Below are 12,355 nucleotides of genomic sequence, written 5' to 3' on the forward strand. Positions count from 1 at the left end.
GGGGTTGGGGTGCATCATTGCATCGTGATGAGGGTGGACATCTAGACTCCCCACTCAGCACTGGCTAGTGGGGATGAGGCCAAAGTTTTTTTCTGTGTTATTTAGCTGGAGTAGAATGGTTGTTTTCTAGAGGCTTTCTGTTTTTCTAGGCTGCTCCTTTCCTGGTCCTTTGGCTAGAAAGAGCAGGCTTTTGTTGGAGATGTTTCTTTCTGTGCCTATTGGTATTTCTGGGTGGCTGGCTTCTTCAGCTCCAAGTCTGGGATATATGAGGCAAGAAGAAAACCCAGGGAACTCACTACTTCTCCTTCCTTGGGTCCTGAGGTCCCTAGCTGGTCTACCTTCTTCTTTCTACCCTTTCAGAGTCTTCTAGTTTTCTTGTGTTTGTTTTATATATAATACCTGGAGATTTTAGTTGTCCTTAGCAGAGGGACTAGGGAGAAGTATTTCTGCTCCATCTTCCCAGAAGCAAAACTCCACTTGACTTTAAATGTATCATTTAATCAAACACTCAGAACAACTCCACAAAGGAGATATTATACCCATTTTGTAGATGAAGAAACTGAGGTTCACATGTCATTCAACCAGTAAGTAGTGTAAAGAGGATGGAAGACACTGGGAAGAGTCAATGAAGAGGGAAAAGTAGGGGTAAAATAGCTCACTTCCTTCCTTTCTTTTTCTTGTAGGGTAACCGTATCTTGGCTCTGTAGAGAGGAGCAGAGAAAGGAGTGGGGACATATAACAGAATCCTTTTGATCCCAGGCTGTGGTTCCCCAGCTTCTTCAGCCCTGGCAGGCTTATTCCTGTCTCCCACAGGGATGCCCTCTCTGGCAGGGGAAGCCCTCACCACCCTTGCCCTTCTCCCACCCTACTCCCTTTCTATTGCCCTGTGCTCTGTTACCTCTCAGGTGCATCAGTGGCTCAGTTTCTGAGTTCTTTTCAGTAATAAACACTTTCCTCCTTAGCAGCACTGTCCATGAAGTACACAAAGAATTCCTCAGTGAAAGCCCGCAGAGAGGCCTGGGTTAGTGGTCCTTCTTTGGGTACCTCGAAGGATGTCCCCTGGCAGGCCCACCGTGAACATTTGTGGCCCGGAGAGAACAATGCAGCCTCTGGTCCAGCTTCCCATTTCAATCCCCAGCTTCACCCCATAGCACAAGGGGCCTTGCATACGTCTAACCCCATCCACACCACCCCCAGGAACAGCTCTCCCTGGAGCCCAGTCTGTCCTGAGGAGGAGGACCTAGGGGAGAGAACCAAGGAGGATCTTAGGGAGCCACTTGCAGGAAGGGCATTCTGGGGGCCTCGTGTAGTCCCGACAAAGAAGGTGCAGGCTCTGTTTGGAGCATCCCTTGGACCCTGTGAGCCGTTAGCTTTGTAGAAAGGCACGCAGTTGGAATGTAGCCCAGATGGGGCCCACAGCCTTTCTATTCAAAGTGTGGTCTGCAGACCAGCAGCATCAGCATCATCAGGGAATTTGTCAGAAATGCAGAATCTCAGGCCTGACCCAGAGCTATTGAACCAGAGTCTACATTTTAACAAGATCCCCAGGTGATTCGTGCGAACGTTAGAATTTGAGAAGCCATGCTCTAATGCAGGGGCCAGACACCCGAGTATGGAGCAACGTTGCCTTCGGGAGGTGATGGGGCAGGGGTTGCTCTTCTGATGGCCAGTATTTTATAGCCGTTTGGGAGAATATACAGTTTGCCCAGTCCAAGAGAGTTTTTCCAGCAGTTTGTCAACCCCTTATTTCCTGGGGGAGGGGAGGGATATTTCAATGGGTCCTAACTCTTACCCCACGAACTTCCTAAGTATGTGTTCCCAGGCAAATGACCTCCTCTCCCAGAGCCTTGGGCTTCTTGTCACATAATAAAGATGTTAGACCAGATGATTTCTTTCTAACTCTCCTTCCAGGGAGCTAGACATCCTTGAATGTCTAACATCCAAGGGAACATCAAACACCCTTGAATGAGAAGCAGCATAAAATTGCAGAAAGAGCATGAATCTTAGAGGAAATCTGAGCCCATTTCACATTATAGCTCTGCCACATATTACTTGTGCAACTCAATCTCTCTGATCTTCAGTTTCCTGTCTCTAAAAGTTGGTTAATATAACTGCTATATCAGCAGGGATGTACACAGAGGACCTAACACAGAACTCTTACATAACACAGAACCCATAGTATAGGCTCAATAAATACTAGTGTTCATCCCAGCACTAATATGTATGCCTTTTGTAGAGAATTGGCTGATCCTGTAGGCAGAACAAAGACATAGAAACTTGTAGAACAGCTATGAGTCCCTGCTTTTTCATTTTCTTGTCGGAAACAGTCTCTTTTTTCACAGAATGGTCTGAGCTTTCTCGGCAATACCAGAGGCACGAAGACTGAGCTCTGAGAGGATGGTCAGACCCAGTAAATGAATCCTCTGCTCCTCTTCAGGCTAACACAGGGACCTAATTCTCATGGTCTGTTATCTCCCTCCCCACACACAGTTTCCAGGGGACTTCAAGAAAGACACCACAAGAAGAGAGATGAAGTTTCTATAGGAGAAGGAAGAAAAATGAATCACCATATCTTGATTTTTCCCTCCCTCCCACATATCTACAAAAGGCAAAGTACCTAAGTAGATTGGTGAAGGAGAGAAGAGAAGAGGGGGAAAGAAGGCAGCTCTAGGAGTTGTGAGACAGCAGTGATGCCCAACTGGATTTATTTATACTTTTAAGAGACAAGACCAGGGACGAAAAAAAAAACAAAAAACAAAAAACAACGAAATGAGACGGTAAAGCAGCATGGCTGTGAATTTTTAAGCTTACAGTTAGCAAGGAGAAAAATAGCATTTTTGACACATTTTCTTTTCACACAGGGTTACAATATTAATTGGCTTAGCAGACTTACAATCAGCAGTTTCTTTTGTGGTGCACAGGTTAATGGAGTTGCTAGAGTGTCTCAGATATGAAATTGTTGCCTCATAATTACGCAGTTCTTCAAATTCAGCACTGAGAAGCAAGGAGAAAAAAGATTACTTAAAATAAATTATTTCTTTAAATATGTCTTTAAACATTTCGTATTTTTTTCCTCATTAGAGAAGTAATATAAGTACGTCTGGCCAATATGGTGACCTCAACAGATATGGAAGGTACAGCACCCCTCCTCCAAATACACAGGAATTCCGGATGAAATATAACAATGCAAAGAATTATACAAAGAACACATAACTCACCTAGAAATCAATAAGGTAAAAATCCCCGGGGAACCAGACACAGAGAGGAAACTCACAATTAAAGATGTAAGTGAGAATTGCAGCCGAGGGACTCAAAGGGAAATTGGGACCAGATAAAGAAAGATCTTAGTGAGTGGGCAGCTGGGGATTTAATATCTGAGTTGGAAGTTAAGTCTGAGCCCAGGCCTCCTCTGAATGAGAAGCTGGAACTGAGCTATCAGCATAAAGTCCAGAGTCACGAAATCACGTCCCGTCTGTAAAACAAATTCTAAAAAATCTCTGTGTGCTCTCCCTGGGAACGAGCAGGGAAGCTCGCTACCTGACTATGGCCACTGGAGCTAAAAGAGTCACCCCTGAGAAATCAGAAAGTTGAAAACCCAGCACCAAAGTACAGGTTGGGTTCTAAATGCATATGATCTGTGTATTTCAGAGAGACAAAGCCAAAACTGGTACTTGAAATCCAAACCCCCTTGTAAACCAAATCTGAAATCATTCTGCAAAGATGCTTCTATAACTCACGGCACCGACGGTTTCCAAAGGAAAGAATTCCCACTCAAAACAAGCTTCTAATGAAGAGCTGCAAATTGCACACGGAGATGAGCCACCATAGTCAGTCAGAAGATACAACTAATGGGAGCATTAAATGATAGAGTGACATGAAAGTGACATTAAAATAAGTATGTTTTAAGCATTCCAAGAAATAAAGTGAGGAAAGCCATTAGAAAAAAAAAAGAGAGAGTGTGAGCAAAGAACATGTCAATTTGGGTATAAGAGAAAGAAGTTATAGAAATCATAAATGTAGTTCTTGAACTAAAAACTTAAGGTAGGAGTTGAAAAGTACAATAGACACAGCAGAAGAGAGAATTGGTGAGTTAGATCTGAGGAAGCCACCTGGCATGTAGCACAGAGAGATTAAGAGATGTAAACTATTCCAAGAGAAGTTAACAGTAGGCACTATAGAATGAGCAAGTCCAATATATCTAGACTAGGGATTCTAAAAGGAAAAAAGAAAGGGGATGATGAAAAGTCAAAATTCAAATGATAATAGCTAAGATTTTTCTAAAATTGGAAAGAGACATGAATCCTTCTATTGAAAAAGCTTCAATAATAAGAAATAAGGATAAATTTACAGTTATACAGTATGTAATAAATCAGCATAAGTCAAAGAAAAAAAGGAAAAAATGTAAAAGGTGTGCAAGAGAAAAGTCAGATTATCTCCTAAGGAACAGCAGTGAGACTGGCAATGGACTTCTCCTTAGCAACACTAGATGGTGGGGATTGCGGATAATATCTTAAAGCACTGAGCAAAGATATCCGTCAATATAAAATTCTGTTCCAGCTAAATTATCATCCAGCTAAATTTGTCATCATAAGGGTGAGGACAAAGATGTTTTCAGAATACAAGTGCATGCACTTAATGCACTCAGATCCTTGCTAAAATACAGCAAAGTGTACTAGTAATGAAGTAGGATTTAAGAAACAATAGTGGTCAAAGAAATTAATAAAGCTATTGGTAAACCTAAATAAATATTGACTGTAAAAATGATTAATTTGTAGAAGTTTAAGAATAAAATGGAATTAAAATATTAAATAATAATACAGAAGATAGTGAGAGAGGGCTACGGGAATTGTTCTCAGGTCTTTGTATCATTTAGGAGCAGGATAGAGATTTTGATTAACATTAGACTTAGTTAATTGTGGATGTCAGAATTTAACTGTAACCACTAAAAAGGATAGAAATAGTAGAATATTTAACTTCTCAACTGGTAGAAGGAGAATATGCAATAAGAAAGCTTAAATATTAAAAAAGATGGCAGAAATAGAGGAAAAATGCATATAAAGAAATTTCATAGTAAATTTAAAACATAAAATATAATGGGAAAAAATCCAAATAGATCAAGAAGCACAATATATGTACATAGATTAACCTATTCCAATAAAATAGAGAGTATCTGACTGGATGTTTTAAAATCCAGCTAATGCTGCTAAAAAGTACCAGACAAACCAAAGCTCCCATATAAATGAATGGAAAAAGAGATGCAAACCAAAACTAACAAAAGAAAGCTCTGGTAGGTATGTTAATATTAGACCATACTTTAGCAAAACTGATCAAGAAAATGAGAGAAGTTACACACACATGCATACACACACACACAAATTACAGATAAAATAGGGGACAAAACTAGAGATAGTCTTAGGTTTTCAGAAATCTAAGAAAATGTTATGATCAGCTCTCTGCCAATAAATTTGAAAATTTAGGGTAAATTGACAACTTTATAGAGAAATATAAAATTACCACAGTGACTGATAGGCCAATAAACCATGAAAAGACTTGAATCAATAGTACACACACCCTTTTTCTCCCCAACCCATTGCCACACTCAACCCACCTCTCTCTCTTTCCTTCACTAAATAGTTTTATAAGAAGTTTTAATGAACAGTTTGAAAGAATAGAAAAATAAGAAAAGCTACCCTACTCATTTTAAGAGTATAGTATAATTTTGATATGAAATCCACAAAATGACCAAACAATAAAAGAAAAATATAGCCAATCTCACTTAAGAGATTTTAGCCCAAATAATTAAGATACTGGAAAATGAATTAATCAGTAATAACTCAAGAACAACTAAAATTTATTCCAAGACTTCAAGGATGGCTCAACATCAGAAAATTTGTCATTGCAATCAATCACATTGAAACAATAAAAGAGAAAAAAAGGATTATTTTAATATATGCAAAAAAGCATTCCACATGTACTCTCTTAACTAGATTAACCTCCAACAAATATCGTACTTAATGGCGAAGTGTAACAAATGAAGAATTAATATCTAAGCTACTGGGAACCCCTGCAATAGGAAAAAGACAAACTCATAGAAAATTGGATAAAGAGATATGACAGATCACAGAAGAGAAAAATTCAATAGTTTATAAAAGTAAATTCACCGTGGTAAACACGGAAACGGAAATCAAGACAATGAGAATTTAGTCCACACCCATCAGTTTAGTAAGAATCTCAAAACGTGAAAACAATATCTCATTTGGCAAGAATATGGAGAAACAGGAACTCTTTCACTGGTTTGAGAGTATGAATTGGCACACCCGTTTTGGAGGATAATTTTTTAATATCTAGTAAAACTGAAGCTGTTTATTTACTATTGTTTAGCAATTCTACTTCTAAGTAAAAACCTAGAGAAACTTGCTTATATTCACCTGGAAATATATGAGAATGATTACTGCAGCATCATCTGAAAAGGTGAAAATGTAAAACAACTTAAATGTTGCTCAGTAAGGGAACACATGAGCAGACTGTGATATGTTAGTACGATGAAATGCACACAACACTGCAATTATAGTGAATAAGCTAGAGTTACATGCATCAACTTAGAATATGAAAACACAGCTTTGAAAAAAAATCAAGTTGCAGAAGGATAAAGTAACCTGACATTTATTCAAAAATGTAAAATACTGTATCTTTAACAGATGTATGCATTTGTAGCTACAGCATAAGAAATACACTAAATGGATACAGGCCTCTATTCATAGCAGGAGTTCCCCCTGGGAAGAGAGAAAGTGAAATAGGCCTGGGAGTGAAGGAAGGAGACTTCAGCCGTATCCACAACACACAGAAAATCACTACTTCGCACCTAATGTGGACAGTGGAGAGGAGAAAAATCCACCATGATCCTCCCACCTTGACATGAGTGAGGTCTTAGCATTCTGATATTCTTCCTGATTTTTTCCATTTTTAGGTGTATTCGTATAGTTGTTGTTATCGACAATGAAAAGGTTGGAGTTCTCTCCTTTCTTTTTTCCCCAACCCATTATTATATCATAAGCACATTCTACCCAATTGTTTTCCTTCCTTGTTTGACCATTTTGGATATTTGCAGGTTTTTTTTTTTTTAACATATTCTCTGTAATATTTTTAAAGATGTATGAATAGATCATTTTGCTGAAAAGGAAAAACTATGAACTCTAATGCATCAGTAATTTCTCCCCTCACTATTTTGTTCCCCTCTCCCTGCATGAAGTAATCGAGAGAAACTTTCTTAAATTATAGACTATGCCACGTGTCTCATGCTCCAATGGCCTAACAATCTCTGGTCTATGATAAATTAACTTTATTAATAAGAAACAAATTGTGAAAAAATTTAAAGAAGATGTCTAATCAATTTTTTGGACTACTTTTGTCACAAATGAATAAATATCCGACTTTAGATGATCAGAAAGACTTTCAACCAAATGTTAAAAAGAAAAGAAAAGGTATCTTTCAGATCATTAACACTAAAAGAGAAAAAAGATATTGTAGATATATTTAAACCTCCTTTTTGCTACCTGAATGTCTTTCATCTTTTTCCTCATCCATTAAAACCAGATCTGAGATCTACCTGGTTTAATGCAGTGTGGGTCAATATAAAGAACTTGGATCACAGGCAAGAAGTAAATCTATGATTTAAATATATTTATGCTTCAATTTCTTTGTTTCCACATTTATTAAAACATCTGTCTATAGTCTGTCTCCAGAACCACAGACATTACTGGGAGATAGCACAGAATTACAGACATCCCGGGAGCTTGGGTCAGACAGATCTGAATTTGAATCCTAGTTCTTTTGCTTTCTAATTATAAACTATTGGATAAATACTTATAATCTACTTAATCCTCAGTCTCCTACTTTATAAAATAGTAATAATAAAATCTACTTTAAAGGCATATTATGGATATTGAATGAAATATTTGTCCCCTGCACATAGGCATTCCACAAAATGTGCTAGTAATATTATTATATTGGAGGACAGAGATTATATTATTTTTAAAAAATAAGTTTTGAGGTTTGAATTTTGGAAAGTTTCTTTTATTCTGGCATAGCATCAGGTTTCTATCTTTTCTGACTTTTTTATAGAATACCTCTAGTAATCTAAATATTGCCTGATAAAACACTCATATTTCTCGATGATATCTTCAACATTATCTATGTTCAAGAAGAAACAACAGCTCCGTAAATGTAATACAAATGTTAAAGGTGACTTACAAAAGCAGATATTTTCTAATTGTGTTTGGACCCTTGGAAGCCTATCTTCAGAATAAACTTTTGAACAAGTAGGGTTTCTCTGGCTGAATCATGGATTCATGACCTCCTGTCATGATTGCTTCCACTTGCCATGTCTACCTCTGGGCCACAGCCCTCCTTTGGAGAATAATTTGTCAACCTCTGTATTATTAGGCCATATACTCTGGAGAAGGGGCTCACATAGCTCATTCAAACATCTGTTCACTTGGTCAAACAGTGGATTACCCATCACAGTATTAGCTACTGCTTGCTGAGGGTTTACCATGTGTTCGGCACTGTACTTAGATTCATCATCTCCATCTCTCACTGGCTGTGGGGACTGGAGCCATCGTTTAGGTTCTTAGAGCCTTAATTTCCTCATAAGGTTGCTGTGGCCAGTTAGGGTAGGAAGAACCGAGTTAATACATGGGAAATGCTTGATGGGTACATTTCCTTTCTCCTCTTCTCCTGTGCCACCTTACATGAGGGTGAGTTGAAAAATTTCACTGCAAGACAGTTCTGAAAATTCTAAAGAAGAGCTTGCATTAAGTAGAAAGATTGAGACTTGAACAGCAAAACCTGTTAGCTGTACTTTTGTATTTATTTTACTAAGGGGGTGGATCTAAGTTGAAAACCCAGCTTCTTCCACGTCTTACTCAATGGGCCACATATTTGGGAAACAGGAAGAACAGGAGTATCTTAGCCAGCGGTTGCTTTCTGGGACATTCTGCAGGCTCCTGGTGACAAGGGAATATGAGACCATCTGATTTCTCAATTACCCAAAGTCCCAAGCTGGGAAAATTCCTGTTTCCAACAAACACTTCTTGTAAGACTACTCTTCCCACAGGCCTTCACCTTAAGAAATCCTTCACTTGAATGAAATGGTTGGGGATTAGACTTTTAAAAATGACATCCATGCTATCTAAAATGGATCTCCCAATGCATTTGCGCCAGTCTCACAAAAATACACGATACATTTTAAAGGAAGTTTTTCTCTCATAAGCTATTAAAACTTCCATCTTCTACATATTAGATGATTACTAGAAATGAACAATCAGTGACGCAGCCGAGCAGAATGGTTATAGGGAAACACGAGCATTGGAGAGAGAGAGAGGTGGGGCTGAATCCCAGCTTCACCCAGCTGTGACCTTGGAGGGGAATTGGACCCAGGTCTGTTCTTCCTTTAATGCTCTTTTTTATGAGGAGGAGATGATATAATATGCCGTGTTTAGTGCAGTGCTTGGCACTAAGTGTTTACACTTCCACTTCCACTGCTACTTTTACTACGATTTCCACTTCTACTATTTCTACTGCGTATACTTGTACAACTTCTACCACCTCTACTGCTAGTTCTCCTACTCCACCATTTTTACAGAACACACACACGTTTGTGCATATATATATTTGAATATGATACATGTATCATATATATGCGTCTATATACATATATATGAATATATATATACACGTGTGTGTGTGAGCCCAGTCCTACTACCACATGTTTCATAACCTTACTAATTCTACTATGACTTCTACAACAACCACAACAACAAACAACAAATACAATGCCTCCAATGCCACCCAGCCCTGGGCACTAGGTATTTCTTGGTTCCTAATTCACATATTTATAACCCAATTCTTTCTATAAGGGCCACAAAACTATGATGACTGTGACGGTTAATTTTATGTGTAAACTTGACTGGTCACAGGACACCCAGATTAAATATTATTTCTGGGTGTGTCTGGGAAGGTGTTGGATGAAGTTAGCATTTGAATCAGTGAACTCAGAAAGCAGATTGCCCATCCCAATGTGGGTGGGCATCATGCAATCCACTGAAGGTCTGAATAGAACTAAGGTGGAGGAAGAAGAAATTCACTCATTTTTCCTGCCTCACTGATTGAGCTGGGACATCTCATTTCATCTTCTGCCCTTGAACTGGGATTTACACCATCAGCTGCCCTGGTTCTCAGGGCTGTGGACTTGAAATTACACCACTGGCTCTCCTGGGTCTCCACCTGGCAGACAGCAGATCAGGGGACTTCTCAGCTTGCATAATTGCGTGAGCCAATTCCTCATGCTTAATAAATAATCATACAAATATTACACACATTATTTATATATAATCTAATATATAATATGTAAATATATAAATATCCTACTGGTTCTGTTTCTCTGGCAAACCCTAATACAATGACTAAGTAAATGTTACTAATGTGCCTCATAACCTTACACAACATGCCATCTCCTCCAGCCTCAGTTTCGAGAGTAATGTTACTAACTCTGAAGCTCAGTTGCCAAATCATTGATCTCATTCATAAGGAGGGCATGTAAACAAGAATAATAGCTAATAATTATTGAGCACTTCCTATGTTCCAATTACATGTATCAATTCATTTGATTTTCATTTGACCCTATAAAGTAGATACTATCATTCTTTCCATGTTCAGATGAGAAAACTGAAGCATAATCCAAGCTCGCAGAGTAAGTGGCAGAGCAGAGATTAGAAGTTAGATGTTTGACTCCAGAATCTGAGGTCTTAACCACTGTGCTATATTCCGTCTCACAAAAGGGAAGTGCCAGTTGAAGTCAAACACAGCAGAGCAGCTCCCACTGCAGTAGAAGCCACCAAAGGAGGTCACTGGAATACATAGCACAGAAGGTCCCACAGGACTGAACAAACCATCAAGCGGAGCCCTAGCAAGAGACAATCGCATATGCTGAAGATGTGAAAGTAGAGCAGCTCTGCAGTTTCTCATTCACTAACTCACATGCTCTCATTCACTCTTTGAATAAGCTATATTCATGCGAATATTCTATGTGGTATTTTACAGACGAGGAAACTGACTCTTGGAGATATTCAGGAACTTGCCCAAGATGGCACCATTGTTCAGTAGCAGGGTGGGTCTGGAAACCAGGCCTTCTGATTCCTAGTCCAGTGCTCTTTTCCTCTGAACTACAGGTCACTTTAGAGCCAAGGAGAAGCTGAAAAATGCAAACAATGAACCACAGGATGATGGTGAAGTTCAACCTTACGGGTGGGTTTTGGATGATATTTTTCAAGATTTTGTTAGGCTGATCCAATGGTTTCACAGCTCAGTTCTTCTCTATAATAGTCATTTATATGAGGAAAATGTGACAGAGAAGTTACTATAGTTCTCTGTGCTTGATGTTGTCATCTATAAAATAAGAATAGTATACTTAACCTGTATTTTGAGGTTAGCCAGCCCTGGTGGTCTAGTGGTTAAGAATCCGCTCTCTTATCACCACAGTCCAGGTTTGTTTCTCGGTCAGGGAACCACACCATCCATCTGTGGTTGTCATACTGTGGTGGCTGCATGTTGCTGTGATGCTGAAAGCTCTGCCACTGGTATTTCAAATACCAGCAGGGTCACCCATGGTGGACAGGTTTCAGTGGAGCTTCCAGACTAGACAGACTAGAAGGAAAGACATGGCCACCCACTTCCAAAAAAATTGGCCATGAAAACCCTATGAATAGCAGTAGAGCATTGTGTGATAGAGTACCGGAAGGTGAGAGGATGGAGAAAAAAGACTGGGCAGGGTTCCTCTCTGCTAGACACAGGGGTGCTAGGAGTCAGGATCAACCAACAGTACTAACGGCAGTGAATTCTGAGGTCAAGGCAGAATCAATGAAGCCATTGGTGAACTTAGGAATGGTTCTCTAAAAGCACTCTGACTTCTACTAATGCAACTGCTAAAGCAGATTCTTAATAGTCCAGTAGCAACTTCCGTAGCATGAAACAAAATGACCTCAAGCCTTCATTTTCCTCATTAAGATCAACTTTTAAAATGTCTACATTTCAAATTTCAGGGTGTCTGCTTCGAGGGGGGCCATAATACCCAACCCCATTTGTTTTACAAAGAGGGGGGTGAGGTCACCTTCTGAGCTAGCAGTACGCCTTCCTGGGAGTCCTGTCTCCTGATGCCCAGCCCCACTGCCTGTGGCACTAGACCTTGTTACGGACAAGCCCTGCTCCTACAAACAAACCACAGATCGCTGCCATTGAGCAAGTGTTTACGACATTGCTGGGCACTATGCGGAATTATAGACGTTTATCTCAATGCTCA

The 12,355-nt window shown here is 39.3% G+C and overlaps 1 protein-coding gene across 1 annotated transcript in view; it reads right to left on the bottom strand.

The window, feature by feature from the left end:
* Positions 1 to 12,355, bottom strand: part of FYB2 (FYN binding protein 2) — a 104,451-nt gene that overhangs the window by 42,371 nt on the left and 49,725 nt on the right. The window contains 1 exon segment of the mRNA XM_058553855.1: positions 2,894 to 2,994. Within this exon segment, the coding sequence (XP_058409838.1) occupies positions 2,894 to 2,994 (101 nt within the window).

Source organism: Diceros bicornis, chromosome 13 (genome assembly GCF_020826845.1).
Source record: "Diceros bicornis minor isolate mBicDic1 chromosome 13, mDicBic1.mat.cur, whole genome shotgun sequence".
Classification (NCBI taxonomy): Eukaryota; Metazoa; Chordata; class Mammalia; order Perissodactyla; family Rhinocerotidae; genus Diceros; species Diceros bicornis.